This window comes from Psittacula echo (genome assembly GCF_963264785.1).
Source record: "Psittacula echo genome assembly, chromosome: 26".
Classification (NCBI taxonomy): Eukaryota; Metazoa; Chordata; class Aves; order Psittaciformes; family Psittacidae; genus Psittacula; species Psittacula echo.
The window spans coordinates 3,592,370-3,608,032 of NC_137761.1; the positions used below are offsets into that span (position 1 = coordinate 3,592,370).

A 15,663-nucleotide genomic window follows, 5' to 3' on the forward strand; every position below is an offset into this window, starting at 1 on the left:
ACACGAGGACTTACGTGAGCATTGAGAGCATCGTTGGCTTCCCGCTCCGAGAGCCCATTGGTGAGCGCCGTGACGATGCTCACGCATCTCTCCAGCCTCTGGAACCAAGAGGCATCCATCGGGATGCTGCCAGGACAGAGCAGGGCTCCAAACCCCCCCAATCCCCCCCTGCCATGAACACGGATGGCAGCTTGATCCCAAGCCACTCGGAGGTATCCATCATCCAGGGCCGGAGCCGCTGTTCCCATCCAAACCTCCCGGTCCCATCCCATCTGAGCAGGTTCTGGTAGAGCATGAACAGCAAGAGATGCTTGCATGGAGCATCCGGAGGGATGGAGATGGGAAAAGCCATGAGGTCAAGAGCACAGGCATGGAAACAGTGGAGAAGCAAACCATGGGATCATGGGATGGGTTGGGATGAAGGGAGCTTACAGCTCATCCAGGTCCAACCATTAAAGCCCGTGAGGAACGGGCTTTATCCCAGGGTTTTATGCAGGAGCAATGGGGCAAAGCCCATGAAGATCCCAGCTCGAAAGCACAGGAATGATGTGGGAAAGGAGGACAAGATCCAGGAGCTGAAAAGCAGAGGGAGAACCCCCCCCCGCCGGGAAGGAATCAGCCAGAAGCAGCTTTTCCCGACTGGAATTTGGTCACCGGTGCTTGTTTCCAGCAGTGGAAGAGATGGAGCTGGATAAGGACCAGCTCATCCCTGGGAAGTCTTCTCCACCTCCATCCACACACATCCATCACCATCCCCAAGAGGAGCTCCACTGCTGCTTCCTTCCCAACCCAGATCAGCGGGAGCATCCCAGGACACCCACTTCAGGAGCGTGGAGCTGCTTTTCCAGCCCAATTGGAAGCTCCCAGCCGGAGCTGGGAATGTTCTGTGCAGCCCTGGCCAGGTCCCAATGCACACACATGGGGAGCAATGACTGCTTGGAAGGCACATAAATACGCAGCTTCCAGAGCTTGGGATGGCGTTATTCCCATCGGGATGGCATTATGCCCATCGCCACCCTGCAGCTCAAAGCCAATGGGATGCTGTTGCTCCTCTGGACCACTTTGGGAGCCTCAAATACATTCGTTTCCATCACACAAGCAGCAACCATTGCACTGGGAACAAGCAGCAGCATTCCTGAACCTGGGATCCTGCGGGATAAGCGCCAACCAGCGTCAGAGCAACGTGGTCCCGATGCTCCTTGCTCTGGGATAGGAGCAGCACCAAACCCCACCGCAACCACGGGAAAAGCCCATTGGGAATCCTGGAAGGGGATGGAGCTCACCCAGCTCCATGGCGAGGGACGTTTCCCATGGGTTGCCACGGAGCATCCACACCTCCTCCATTCAGCCCATCCCGGTGCCCCAGCACCCTCACGGGGAAGCACTGCCTCGGGTGCCACCTCCGTTCCCGACGCCCTATCCCTGCATCCCTGCATCCCTGTATCCCTGCATCCCTGCATCCCTGTATCCCTGCATCCCTGTATCCCTGCATCCCTGTATCCCTGCATCCCTGCATCCCTGTATCCCTGCATCCCTGTATCCCTGCATCCCTGCATCCCTGCATCCCTGTATCCCTGTATCCCTGCATCCCTGTATCCCTGCATCCCTGTATCCCTGTATCCCTGCATCCCTGTATCCCTGCATCCCTGTATCCCTGTATCCCTGTATCCCTGTATCCCTGCATCCCTGCATCCCGGACCCTGCCCCCCCCGCGCCCATCACCTACCTCCTCCAACTCATCCTTGGCATCCAGGAGGCTGGAAACCAGCAGCTTCCCTCCTGCTCCCGCCGCTCCCCCCTTCCCCTTCTGCATCTCCATGGCTCGGGGCCGGGGGGACCCCCCTGAGCGAGCCCCCCCCCCCCCCCGCTCTTCCTCGCCTGAGGATGAGGAGGGCGGGGGGTCCTTAAGGGCAATGCCCCCCCCGCCTGCTCCCGGGGGGTTAGGGCCGTGCTATGGGGCTGCCCTATGGAGGGGCACAGGGGGGATATGGGGGGGGACACAGCCCCTGTGGGGGGGCCCGGAAGGCACCGGGAGAGACACGGCGGGGCCCGGCGGGAAGAGGAAGAGCGGCGCGGCCGGAAGAGCCCGCCCCCCCCCGGGCCGCTGGCCAATGGGAGCGGGGATAGGGCTGGGAGTGACGGGTGAGTGGCTGGGGTGGGAGGGGCGGGGACTAGATGGGGTGCAGCCAATGGGGTGGGGAGGCGGAGATAAGAGGGGGAGAGAGACCAATGGGGTGCGAGGGGCGGGGCTTGTGGAGGTGGGTGCTCCGCCCTCTCAGCGGCAAGGGGGCGGTGGGAGCGGCCCGACGGGACCCGATGTGGGGCTCAGGACAGGACCCGATGTGGGGCGCAGGACGGGACCCGATGTGGGGCTCAGGACGGGACCCGATGTGGGGCTCAGGACGGGACCCGATGTGGGGCGCAGGACGGGACCCGATGTGGGGCTCAGGACGGGACCCGATGTGGGGCGCAGGACAGGACCCGATGTGGGGCGCAGGACAGGACCCGATGTGGGGCTCAGGACGGGACCCGATGTGGGGCGCAGGACGGGACCCGATGTGGGGCTCAGGACGGGACCCGATGTGGGGCGCAGGACGGGACCCGATGTGGGGCTCAGGACGGGACCCGATGTGGGGCGCAGGACAGGACCCGATGTGGGGCGCAGGACAGGACCCGATGTGGGGCTCAGGACGGGACCCGATGTGGGGCGCAGGACGGGACCCGATGTGGGGCGCAGGACAGGACCCGATGTGGGGCTCAGGACGGGACCCGATGTGGGGCGCAGGACGGGACCCGATGTGGGGCTCAGGACGGGACCCAATGTGGGGCTCAGGACGGGACCCGATGTGGGGCTCAGGACAGGACCCGATGTGGGGCGCAGGACGGGACCCGATGTGGGGCTCAGGACGGGACCCGATGTGGGGCGCAGGACGGGACCCGATGTGGGGCTCAGGACGGGACCCAATGTGGGGCTCAGGACGGGACCCGATGTGGGGCTCAGGACAGGACCCGATGTGGGGCGCAGGACGGGACCCGATGTGGGGCGCAGGACGGGACCCGATGTGGGGCGCAGGACAGGACCCGATGTGGGGCTCAGGACGGGACCCGATGTGGGGCTCAGGACAGGACCCGATGTGGGGCTCAGGACGGGACCCGATGTGGGGCTCAGGACGGGACCCGATGTGGGGCGCAGGACGGGACCCGATGTGGGGCGCAGGACGGGACCCGATGTGGGGCTCAGGACGGGACCCGATGTGGGGCGCAGGACGGGACCCAATGTGGGGCTCAGGACGGGACCCGATGTGGGGCGCAGGACAGGACCCGATGTGGGGCTCAGGACGGGACCCGATGTGGGGCGCAGGATGGGACCCGATGTGGGGCTCAGGACGGGACCCGATGTGGGGCGCAGGACGGGACCCGATGTGGGGCTCAGGACGGGACCCGATGTGGGGCGCAGGACGGGACCCGATGTGGGGCGCAGGACGGGACCCGATGTGGGGCGCAGGACAGGACCCGATGTGGGGCTCAGGACGGGACCCGATGTGGGGCTCAGGACGGGACCCGATGTGGGGCGCAGGACAGGACCCGATGTGGGGCTCAGGACGGGACCCGATGTGGGGCTCAGGACGGGACCCGATGTGGGGCTCAGGACGGGACCCGATGTGGGGCGCAGGACGGGACCCGATGTGGGGCTCAGGACGGGCCCCATCACCCCCGGTCCACATCACCTTTATTATAAAATTAGACCTCTCGTGACCCCCCCGGCCCCGAACCGCCCCCCCCGAGCCCTGGACCCCCCCTCTCCGGTGCCCGTGCCCGGAGGGTCCCATGGGGCCCCCCCCGGAGCAGCCGGGATGCACTGGGGTGCACTGGGGTGCATTGGGGTGCATTGGGGTGCACTGAGGACCGGGGGGGGGCTCGGAGCTGGTGCCTGGTGCAGCCCCCCCCGGGGTCTGGGTGCTGTCGGGGGGGGTCAGCCCCGGGTGCTGCCCCCCCGCTCCCCCAGCAGCCAATAGGTCCTCAGCTTCCCCTTGCCCTGTGGGGAGAAGGGGGGGGGCATCAGACAAGGGTGGGGGTGCCGGGGTGCCCATTGCCCCCTCAGGGCTGTGGGATGAGGATGGGGAGGGGGGGGCACCGCACTGGGGGCGCTGAGGCTGTAGGGGGGGGCAGGACCCACCTTCATCTCCACGTCCCCCCGGAGCTCCAGCTCGAAGCAGCCGAACTCCTCCAGCACGGCCTTGGTCACAGCAGAGATGTGGATCCTCAGGGCTGGGGGGAGCCAGCGGCACCCATGGGTGCCCATCAGCACCTCTAGGTGCCCATCAGCACCCATGGGTCTCCATCAGTTCCCATGGGTGCCCATCAGCACCTCTAGGTGCCCATCAGCACCCACGGGTGCCTGTCACCACCTGTAGGTGTCCATTAGCACCCATGGGTGCCCATCACCACCTATAGAGGCCTATCAGCACCCATAGGTGTGCATCACTACCTATAGGTGCCCATCAGCTCCCATAAGTGCCCATCAGCTGCCATAGGTGCTCATCACCACCCGTAGGTGCCCATCAGCATCCGTGGGTGCCCATCACCACCCATGGGTGCCCATCAGCTCCCACTGGTCCCCATCACCACCCATAGGTGCCCAGTAGCACCCATGGGTGCCCCTCAGCTCCCATAGGTGCCCATCAGCACCCATGGGTGCCCTCACCTTCCCCATTGGACTCCATGCGCGAGGCCGTGTTCACCGTGTCCCCGAACAGGCAGTACCGGGGCATCTTGAGCCCCACAACTCCTGCACAGACGGGTCCTGGAGGGCACCCAGTGAGCACCCCCCACAGCTCCCACCCCACATGGCCCCACTGCCCCCTGGGGTCCACGGCAGGGCTGGGTGCCCACTGACCTGTGCGGGTGCTATGGCTCTGTCCCCATCCCCATTGACCCATATGGGTGCCATGTCCTCATCCCCATTGACCCACATGGGTTCCATGTCCCTCTTCCTGTCCCCATTGACCTATGTGGGTCCCACGTCCCTCTCCCCATCCCCACTGACCCACATGGGTCCCACGTCCCCATCCCCATTGACCCCATATGTGTTCCATATCCCCATCCCCATTGACCCACATGGGTCCCACGTCCCCATCCCCACTGACCCACATGGGTCCCACGTCCCCATCCCCATTGACCCCATATGCGTTCCACATCCCCATCCCCACTGACCCACATGGGTCCCCCATTCTCATTGACCCTCATGGGTCCCCCATCCCCATTGACCCACATGGGTTCCCCATTCTCATTGACCCCCATGGGTCCCCCATTCTCATTGACCCTCATGGGTCCCCCATCCCCATTGACCCTCATGGGTCCCCCATTCTCATTGACCCCCAGGGGTCCCCCATCCTCATTGACCCAAATGGGTCCCCCATCCCCACTGACCCCCATGGGTCCCCCATCCCCATTGACCCCCAGGGGCCCCCCATTCTCATTGACCCCCATGGGTCCCCCATTCTCATTGACCCTCATGGGTCCCCCATCCCCATTGACCCACATGGGTTCCCCATTCTCATTGACCCCCATGGGTCCCCCATCCCCACTGACCCCCAGGGGCCCCCATTCTCATTGACCCCCATGGGTCCCCCATCCCCACTGACCCCCAGGGGCCCCCATTCTCATTGACCCCCATGGGTCCCCCATCCCCACTGACCCCCAGGGGCCCCCATTCTCATTGACCCCCATGGGTCCCCCATCCCCACTGACCCCCAGGGGCCCCGCATCCCCACCGCCCCGCACTCACCCGTGTGCACCCCAATGCGCAGCCTGAGCTGCTGCTGGGGCCGGTGGCGGATGCGGAAGGAGCGCACGGCGTCGAGCAGCGCCAGCGCCATCCGCGCCACCTCCGGCGCGTGCTGCTTCCCGTTGCGCACCGGCAGCCCCGACACCACCATGTAGGCATCGCCGATGGTCTCCACCTTGGGACCCACACCACACCGTGGGGTGCAACCCCACCTCCCTTCGGGGGGGCCCCCGGTGCCACGCGGGCCCCCGCGCCCCCACCTTGTAGACGTCGAAGTTGTCGATGATGGCGTCGAAGCAGGTGTAGAGGTCGTTGAGCAGCGTCACCACCTGCATGGGGGTGCTCTCGGCCGACAGCGCCGTGAAGCCCACGATGTCGCTGAAGTAGATGGTGACGCTGTCGAAGGCCTCCGCCTGCACCGTCTCGCCCCGCTTCAGCTGCTCCGCCACCGAGCTGGGGGGGGGACACACGCACGGGGGGCCCCGAGTCAGCAATGGGGTGCGGGGGGGTCAGGGATGGGCCTGGGCCTGCTCAGGATGCTCAGCCCTGCCCCGTGCGGGGGGTGGCAGCTTTAGGGAGCACCGAGAGCCACGGGCATGGGGCTTTGGGGGGTTCAGCGCCCCCATGCCTGAACCCCCCCATGCAGCAGCCTGGGGGGGGCCCAGTTCCTCCAAACACCCCCGAGCCCAAGCTACGTGGGGGTCCTTGGGGTCCCCAGTTCCTCCATCCTCAGCCCCAAACCACACTGGGGTCCTTGGGGTCCATAGGACGCTGCTGTCTCCAAGCCAACTGCAGGTCTTTGGGGTCCCCAAGGTCCCCTTAGCCCCTCCAAGCACCCCAGGCCTCAAGCTCTATGGGGGTCCTTGTGATCCGTGGCACCTACAAACATCCCCAGCCATGCTAGGGGTGCTTGGATGCACCCATCAGCAGGTCCAAGCACTCATCACAGCAGGTCCAAGCACCCATGAGCAGATCTAATCACCCATCAGGTCCAAGCATCCATCACCAGGTCCAAGCACCCATTACCAGGTCCAAGCACCCATCACAGCAGGTCCAAGCACCCATTACCAGGTCCAAGCACCCATTACCATGTCCAAGCACCCACCACAGCAGGACAGAGGGGGGATGCTGCTGCGGTACCCAACAGCGGGGGGCTCTCTAGGGGCCCCATGGTGCTCACTGGGGCAGGATCTGGTAGAGCAGCGCCTCCGCCTTGCGCTTCTCCTCCAGGTAGGCCTGGGTGCGCTCCTCCACCAGCTCCTCCAGGTTGTTGGCGTACTGCTCCATGCGGGACAGCAGGTTGTCCAGGATGTTGCTGCTGCTCTCCCTGCGGGCAGGGGCTCAGCACCCACCCGGGGACCCACGGGGGTCCCCCCTGGCGGGGCCGGGCCGGTACCTGTTGAACTTGCGGAGCTGCACCTTGATGTGGTTGAAGTCCGGGCGCTCCAGGGCGTCCTCGGCCCAGCAGAGCTGCATCAGCTGCCCCAGCTCCTCCATGTGGCACCCGACGGCGGCCGAGGGGCGGAAGCTGGGGCGCTCCCCGCTCTTCACCCGCTCGATGATCTCTGGAGGGACAGCACCCGTCACAAGGGACCAGCACCATTGGTAGATCCAGGCACCCAGCAGCTCATCCAGTAACCCATCCACTGGTCCAAGCACCCATCACAGGTCCAAGCACCCATTAACTGATCCAAACACCCATTAAGTGGTCCAAGCACCCATCAGTAAGACCAACAACCCATCAGCTCATCCGAGCACCCAGCAGCTCATCCAATAACCCAGCAACTGGTCCAAGCATCCATCAGCAGGTCCAAGCACCCATCAGTGAGGCCAACAACCCATCACAGCACGTCCAAGAACCCATCACAGCAGGTCCAAAGACCCATCACAGCAGGTCCAAAGACCCATCACAGCAGGTCCAAAGACCCATCAGCAGGTCCAAAACCCCATCACAACAGCTCCAAGAACCCATCCGAAGGTCCAAGCACCCATCACAGCACATCCAAGCATCCATTGGCAGGTCCAAGCATCCATTGGCAGGTCTAACAACCCATCACAACAGGTCCAAGCACCCATCAGCTCCTCCAGCCCCCCAACCTTTGGGGCTGAGGTCCATCCCCTCCACGTAGAAGACCCCGTTGCGCAGGGCGATCTCCTGCAGGATGATGCCGAAGCTGTAGACATCTCCCTTCTGGGTACCACGGGCCGGGGGTGACTCCATCCTCAGCAGCTCGGGCGCCGTCCACAGCTTCTCTGTGCCACCAAGAGGGTGCTGAGGGCGAGCGGGGACCGCGGGCTTTGGGTGCTGGGATGGGGTTAGGGCTGGGGGCTCACTGGCGAAGAGCGCGTGGGTGTCCTCTCCATCGGGAGGCAGGCGGAAGCTCTCCAGCCCATAATCGGTGATCTTGAGCACGAAGCGGCTGTCCACCACGCAGTTGGAGGACTTGAGGTTCCCATGGGAGACGATGACGCCGTTGTGCAGGAATTGCATCCCCTGGGTGGGTTGGGAGTGGGTCAGGCCATGGCTGCTGCCCACGGTGGGAATGGGGATGTGGGGATTCGGCGTCCCCATCTCTTACCTTGACAATGTCGTGGGTGAGGGAATAGCGGAACATCCAGTCCAAGGTGATGCTCTCGTTCTCCAGGATGTCCTGAGGACCACAGCATCACCATGGATTGAGCCACGATGGGGACCAGCAGCCATCGGCTCCTCCCACCCCAGGCACCCAGAGAGCAGCTCCAGCAGCTCCAATGGGTGCTGGATGCAGCAGCCCCAGCTCCAATGGGTTCTGGATGGAGCATCCCCAACCCCGATGGGTTCTGGATGGAGCAGCCCCAGCCCTGATGGGTTCTGGATGGAGCAGCCCCAGCCCCGATGGGTCCTGGATGGAGCAGCCCCAGCCCTGATGGGTTCTGGATGGAGCATCCCCAGCCCCGATGGGTTCTGGATGGAGCATCCCCAGTCCCAATGGATGCTGGATGGAGCATCCCCAGTCCCAATGGATGCTGGATGGAGCATCCCCAGTCCCAATGGATGCTGGATGGAGCATCCCCAGTCCCGATGGATGCTGGTGGCCCCGTGGTACCTGCAGGCTGCCCCGGGGGCAGTACTCGGTCAGGATGCAGATGTTGGGGGGGTCGGTGCAGGCGCCGATGAAGCGGGTGAGATGCTCGTTTTGGACATCCCGCATCTAAGAGATGGGAGCAGGAGCTGGGAGCGGCCCCATGGCCCTCCCCACCCCACCGGCGCCCTGCCTTCACCTACGTGCTTCAGCTCGAACAAGACCTTGCGCGTCAGCTCGATGCGCTTGCGGTTCAGGTGCTTCACGGCCACCAGGTTGCCCTGAGCAGGCACAAAGGGATGGGAAGGCACCGCTGATCCCAGATCCCTGCACCAGGCCGGGATGGGAGCAGCCTGGGCCGGTGGAAGGTGTCCATGCCCCTGGGAAAGGGGGGGGCTTTGAGGGGCATCCCAACCCATTCCATGGTACCTTGTAATACGCTGTCTTGGCGTAGACCTGGAACTGCCCCTCTGTGGTCATCAGTGAGCCATAGTTGGAGCCCCTCTGGATGGGGAGAGACACGGCATGAGCCCTGTCCCTGCTCTCCATCATCTCCAAACCCTGATCCTCATCATCTCCAAACCCTGATTCCATCATCTCCAAACCCTGATTCCATCATTTCCAAACCCTGATCCTCATCATCTCCAAACCCTGATCCCATCATTTCCAAACCCTGATCCTCATCATCTCCAAACCCTGATTCCATCATCTCCAAACCCTGATTCCATCATTTCCAAACCCTGATCCTCATCATCTCCAAACCCTGATCCCATCATTTCCAAACCCTGATCCTCATCATCTCCAAACCCTGATCCCATCATTTCCAAACCCTGATCCTCATCATCTCCAAACCCTGATCCCATCATTTCCAAACCCTGATCCTCATCATCTCCAAACCCTGATCCCATCATTTCCAAACCCTGATCCTCATCATCTCCAAACCCTGATCCCATCATTTCCAAAGCCTGCCCCCATCCTCTCCGTCGCCTGCTCCCCACCACCTCACCAGGGACAGGGTGAGTTTGCTGCCGGCGCCCCGGAGATGCTTCTCCAAGCTGCTCATCTGCACATCTTCCCACCGGATCCGCCACAGCTCGGCCGCCAGCTCCTTCTCCAGCGCCAGCTTCCTGCTCCAAGGAAGCATCCCCATGAGACCCCCCCGTCCACCCCCACCACACCGGGGGGGCACAGCAGCACCTACCTGTAGATGAAGAAGGAGGTGACGGTGACGGCCAAGAGGATGAGGCTGACCACAAGGGACAGGAGCTCCAGGGTGGACAGGCTGCCTGCAGGGTGACAGGAGGCCGGGGGGTGACCAGGGTGGGGGGCCCGTGGCCCGTGTCCCCCCCCATGGCCACCGCTCACCTTTGTGGCACAGGGGCTCGCTGTTGTCAAAGCCGCAGGGGGGGACATCCGATGGGACGACGTTCCCTGGCCAATGGATGGCCCGGCCCGGCACCATCTGGAGCTTCTTGGTGGTGCCGTTGTAGTTGGCCACAATCTGATGGGGGATGAGGGCAGAAGAGGGTGGGAGGAGGCCCCGGTCACCCCCTGGGGCCGGTGGTCCCCGCGTTGGGGCTCACCTGGAAGTCCCCCAGCACCGGGTCCATGTCCCATAGGGAATAATCGCTCTCCCGGTCGCCGTTCTCATCAATCTTCAGGAAGCCGGTGACGCCTGAGGGTGACACGGGGGAGCCATGGATGGGATGGGAATGGGATGGGGATGGGATGGGGTGGGATGGGGATGGGATGGGATGGGATGGGGATGGGGATGGGGATGGGGATGGGGATGGGGATGGGGTGGGATGGGATGGGATGGGGATGGGGTGGGATGGGGTGGGATGGGGATGGGGTGGGATGGGGTGGGATGAGATGGGGATGGGATGGGGATGGGATGGGGATGGGATGGGATGGGGATGGGGATGGGATGGGATGGGGATGGGATGGGGATGGGGTGGGATTGGATGTGATGGGAATGGGATGGGATGGGACCCACCGTAGAAGGTGCGGTTCCACATCTGGCGGGTGATGGCGGAGGCGTTGCTGATGGAGCCACCGCGCTCCAGTGTCTCATTGAGGGCCTGTGCATAGAGCAGGACCCCGTCGTGGAAGGCAGCCGCAATGAAGTTCATCTGGGGGCATGGGGACAGCTTGGGATGGGGAATGGCTTCAGCTCCATCCCGTGTCCCCTCGTCCCCATGTCCCCAACTCCATCCCATGGCCCTCAGCAGCTCTATCTCCATCCCATGTCCCATCTTCCTCCCACACCCCCTTGCCCTCAGCTCCATCCAGCATCCCTCAGCAGCTCCATCTCCACCCTATATGATTTGTCCCTTATCCCAGTTCCCTTCACCCCCCAGCTTTCCCATTCCCATCCCTATATCCCACCAAGCCGTCCTTCATGGAGAAGTTGAAGTGAGCCATGGCCTCCTCCTTCAGCCGCGCCAGGAAGGGCCGGTACTCAGGGTTTGTGGGCTCCTTGTAGGTGATGATGGTGACAGCCTGGGAAGGGGAGAGCGGATGGAGCTGGGACATGGGGCCATCAACTGCATCCCTTCCAAGCGAGCAGCACCCATTGCATTGTGATGCACACACATGGTGGGTACCAGTATCATACACGATGGGTACTGGTATCGTACACCATGGGTACCGGTATCACACACGATGGGTACCTGTGTTACACATGGTGGATACCAGTATCACACATGATGGGTACCGGTGTCACACACGTGATGGGTACCGGTGTCACAAGTGATGGGTACCACTGTCACAAGTGATGGGTACCGGTGTCACACACGATGGGTACCGGTGTCACAAGTGATGGGTACCGGTGTCACACGTGATGGGTACCGGTGTCACACACAATGGGTACTGGTGTCACACGTGATGGGTACCGGTGTCACACACGTGATGGGTACCGGTGTCACCCACCTCGAAGGCCCTTCGTGCGGCCGCATCGTGGCGGTCCCCGCGCCTCCAGGGCCGCTGGGGCTCGGGGAAGCGGCTCCCCTGCAGGCTGGCCCCGAAGATGTCGATGTAGAAGAAGACGAAGTCCCCGCGCGTGAGCCCCTCGCGCTCCGCCTGCAGCAGCAGCTCCCGCAGCGTGGCCGGGGCGCAGCACACGTAAACCACTGCGGGAGGGACCAGGCGGCAGCCCTGAGACACCGCGGCCCTGCCCAGGGCACCCCGAGACACCGCATCCCTGCCTATGGCAACCGGGGACATCCCCATCCCTGCCTATGGCAACCAGAAACATCCCTGTGTCCATCCCCCAGCTCCACCCCATGTCCTGCAGCAGCTCCACCTCCATCCCGTCCCAGCTCCATCCCAAGTCCCCTTGTTCCCATGTCCCAGCTCCTTTCCATGTCCCAGCTCCCTTCCATGTCCCAGCTCCCTTCCATGTCCCAGCTCCATCCCATGTCCCCGCTCCCTTCCATGTCCCCGCTCCATCCCATGTCCCAGCTCCCTTCCATGTCCCAGCTCCCTTCCATGTCCCAGCTCCCTTCCATGTCCCAGCTCCCTTCCATGTCCCAGCTCCATCCCATGTCCCAGCTCCCTTCCATGTCCCCGCTCCCTCCCATGTCCCAGCTCCCTTCCATGTCCCAGCTCCCTTCCATGTCCCCTTGTCCCCGTGTTCCAGCCCCATCCCACCTCCATCCCTGTACCCCCCAGCGCTGGGGCTGTCCCTGGGCTGTGCCTGTGCGGGGCAGGGGCCGCAGGGAGCGGGGCCCCCCCGTGCCCGTTGCAGGTTTCCTGTTTTCCCGGCTCCGCTTCCTCCTCCCCGGGCCCGATCCCGGCAGAGCCCGACCCTGGCCCTGGGAGCGACCCCGCTCCTGCCCCCCCCCCGATCCATTGGCACCAATGGGACCCCCAGGAGCTGCCCTGTGAGGGGGGCTCCGGCCGCTCCCAGCACCCACTGAGGGCAAGCGGGAGAAGCCGGGGCCGCCCGGATGGCACCCACCCAGCGCCAGCGCCGCCGGCACCACCCATTGGCTCTGGCTGGAGCGGATGGGGATGGGAATGGAAATGGGAATGGGAATGGGAATTGGAATGGAAATGGGAATGGGAATGGAAATGGGATGGGAATAGGGATGGGGATGAGAATGGAATGGAAATGGGGATGGGAATGGGAATTGGAATGGAAATGGGAATGGGAATGGAAATGGGATGGGAATAGGGATGGGGATGAGAATGGAATGGGAACAGGGATGGGAATGGGACTGGGATGGGAATAGGGATGGGGATGAGAATGGAATGGGAACAGGGATGGGAATGGGATTGGGGATGGGAATGGGGATGGGAATAGGGATGAGGATGGGAATGGGACTGGGATGGGAATAGGGATGGGGATGAGAATGGAATGGGAACAGGGATGGGAATGGGATTGGGGATGGGAATGGGGATGGGAATAGGGATGGGGATGAGAATGGAATGGAAATGGGGATGGGAATGGGACTGGGATGGGAATAGGGATGGGGATGAGAATGGAATGGGAACAGGGATGGGAATGGGATTGGGGATGGGAATAGGGATGGGGATGAGAATGGAATGGAAACAGGGATGGGAATGGGACTGGGGATGGGAATAAGGATGGGAATGGGAATAGGGATGGGAATGGGGATGAGAATGGTGGTCACGCTCAGCAGCTCCCAGTGGATCACAACATGGGGTGAGGGCAGTACCCATGTGTGCAGTCATGCAGCACGCCTGTGTCAGCCATGTAAAGTTGGGTACAGTCGTGTTGAGAAGAATAGGAATAGGAATGGGGATAGGCATAGAGATAGGGATGGGAATGGGGATGGGGATGGGGATAGGAGTAGAGATAGGGATGGGGATGGGAATGGGAATGGGGAATAGGAGTAGAGATAGGGATGGGAATGGGGATATGAGTAGAGATAGGGATGGGGATGGGGATGGGAATGGGGATAGGAGTAGAGATAGGGATGGGAATGGGGATGGGAATGGGGATAGGAGTAGAGATAGGGATGGGGATGGGGATGGGAATGGGGATGGGAATGGGAATGGGGATGGGGATGGGACAGGGGCTGGTGACCGCACTCCTCAGCTCCCAGCGGGACACAACACGGGCTGAGGGCAGCCCCTTCAGTGGCCCCCATCGCCACCACCCGGAGCCCATCCCCGCTCCCCCTTTCCCTGCGCTTCCCCCCCCACCCCAGCCCCAGCACCCACCGCGTCCCTTGTGCTTGATCTCCTGGATGATGAAGGAGAAGTTGCCCCCGCCGCGGAACACCACGTCCAGCACGGTCAGGTTGCGCAGGGTGGGCAGCTGCACGTAGAGCCCCTCGGCGGCAAAGAAGTAGGGGCGGTCGTCGACCTTCTCGTCCCAATAGACCAGCAGCGCCCGGCGGGTCCAGTTGAAGCGGCGGTGGAGCTGCACCCCCAGCTCGCCCAGCTTGCGGTGGCTGGGACCGGCGCGGGTCGTGAGCCCGAACTGCTCCCGTTTGTCGTCGAAGCCGTGAGCTTCGGCCCCCGCCGTCACCAGCGGCAGCCGCCAGTGGCTGGTGAAGCGGGCGACCGGGGCCGCCGTGTACACGCAGCCGGGCCCCAGGAAGGCTGCGGGGTGATGGGCGAGCTGCAGGTCGACGGCGGCCAAAGGCGCGGCCATCTCGGAGCAGACGCCGTGGCCGTCCTCGCTGCTGCCGAACACCCAGCGCAGGGTGAAGCCGGGCAGGAGGTCGGGACGGGCGTTGACGGCGGCCACGGCCAAGCGCACGGCGGGGCCCACGCGTGGCCAAGCCCAGGGGTAGCTGAGGTTGCGCTCGGGTAAGACCACGGCCAAAGTCAGCGCCGTTGCGGCCGCCGTCGCCGCCGGGGCCGCGCCGCAGAGCGCGGCCAAGACCGCGAGCATCGCCCCACGGAGAAGGACTTCGGGAGTGCCCCCCCCCAGCCCCGCGGCACAACGGGGCTGAGCCCTTCCTTTCCCCCCCCGCCTTGTGACACAACGGGGCCGTTATCATCCACACCGAGCTTAACTCCTTCCTGCCCGCCCCGGCGAGGGCTGCGGGATGGGGCCGCCCCGTGGTGGGTGCGGGAAGTCCCGTCCGTGGGGTGTCAAAAGGGGGGAAAGGGGGAGTTTAGGGATGCCGGGGGGGGGGACACGCTGGGAACGCCATTGGAATGGGCACCCTTGGAACGGGGGTGCTGAGACCGCACAAACTCGCCCCATGGAGCCGCTCCAGCGCCGCCCCGTCGGGTTTCAGTGGGGCTCGGGCACCCCTGGTCCCCATCCTTAGGGGTGCTCCACGGGGAGGTGACCGCGGGGCGATGCTGCTCCGGTTCCCCCGGACGCGAGGGGGGTTTGGGGACACGGGATGGCAAACGGGGACCGCGGCTGTCCCGGGACGCTCCCAACGCACTGTGCCCGATAAGGCTGCAGAGGGGCGGGTTGACCGGAGCGGGGGAGCACTAAGGCAGCGCCAGAAGCGGCGGCAAAATGAGTGTCATTAATTAAAGTGTTAATGAAGGGGAAAAGGAATGCGGGGGGGTGTGTGTGACTGTGTGTAAAACAAGCTAGCAGAGGATGGTTTCGATCCATCGACCTCTGGGTTATGGGCCCAGCACGCTTCCGCTGCGCCACTCTGCTCCACGGGGTTCTCTGTCCTACAGCGCAGTAAGTAGCCACTCCGCCCTTGCGCATGCGCACTGAGCCCCTGCTGCATTCGTACCCATCGCACCCCCTCCAGCGGCCACCCGCGCCATGACGGCTCCCTTGCCCCCTCCCCTTTGATCGACGTCCGCTTGAACCAATAGCGTGCCAGCCCTGCGCTGCCAGTGGGCGGGACCACACCGGCG

General features: G+C 63.7%; 2 protein-coding genes across 3 annotated transcripts in view; both read right to left on the reverse strand.

Annotated features, from left to right (window-relative positions):
* INTS3 (integrator complex subunit 3) overlaps nt 1–1,819 on the reverse strand; it is a gene marked incomplete at its 5' end in the record, with an annotated part of 29,282 nt that extends 27,463 nt beyond the window's left edge. Inside the window, 2 exons of the mRNA XM_080635047.1 lie at nt 15–98; nt 1,727–1,819. Of these exons, the coding sequence (XP_080491173.1) occupies nt 15–98; nt 1,727–1,819 (177 nt within the window). The remainder of the gene's footprint in view (nt 1–14; nt 99–1,726) is intronic.
* A 2,032-nt stretch (nt 1,820–3,851) lies between these two features.
* On the reverse strand, nt 3,852–14,719 carry NPR1 (natriuretic peptide receptor 1; the record flags this gene model as incomplete). Of its 2 annotated transcripts, XM_080635061.1 has the most annotated exons (21): nt 3,852–4,036; nt 4,178–4,269; nt 4,706–4,804; nt 5,789–5,963; nt 6,049–6,241; nt 6,969–7,115; nt 7,185–7,353; nt 7,886–8,041; nt 8,123–8,282; nt 8,368–8,439; nt 8,875–8,979; nt 9,054–9,131; nt 9,280–9,354; nt 9,857–9,977; nt 10,052–10,136; nt 10,216–10,351; nt 10,434–10,525; nt 10,847–10,982; nt 11,239–11,352; nt 11,782–11,981; nt 14,041–14,719. In XM_080635061.1, 21 exons carry the CDS (start codon nt 14,717–14,719, stop codon nt 3,974–3,976), a joined length of 3,147 nt encoding a protein of 1,048 aa, XP_080491187.1. In that variant the 3' UTR covers nt 3,852–3,973. The 2 variants fall into 2 exon arrangements, with proteins under 2 accessions (XP_080491187.1, XP_080491188.1); XM_080635062.1 differs by lacking the exons at nt 3,852–4,036; nt 14,041–14,719 and adding an exon at nt 12,502–12,891 and having other exon boundaries at nt 4,177–4,269; nt 5,789–6,241; nt 6,969–7,353; nt 7,886–8,036.
* Nucleotides 14,720–15,663: the final 944 nt, after the last annotated feature.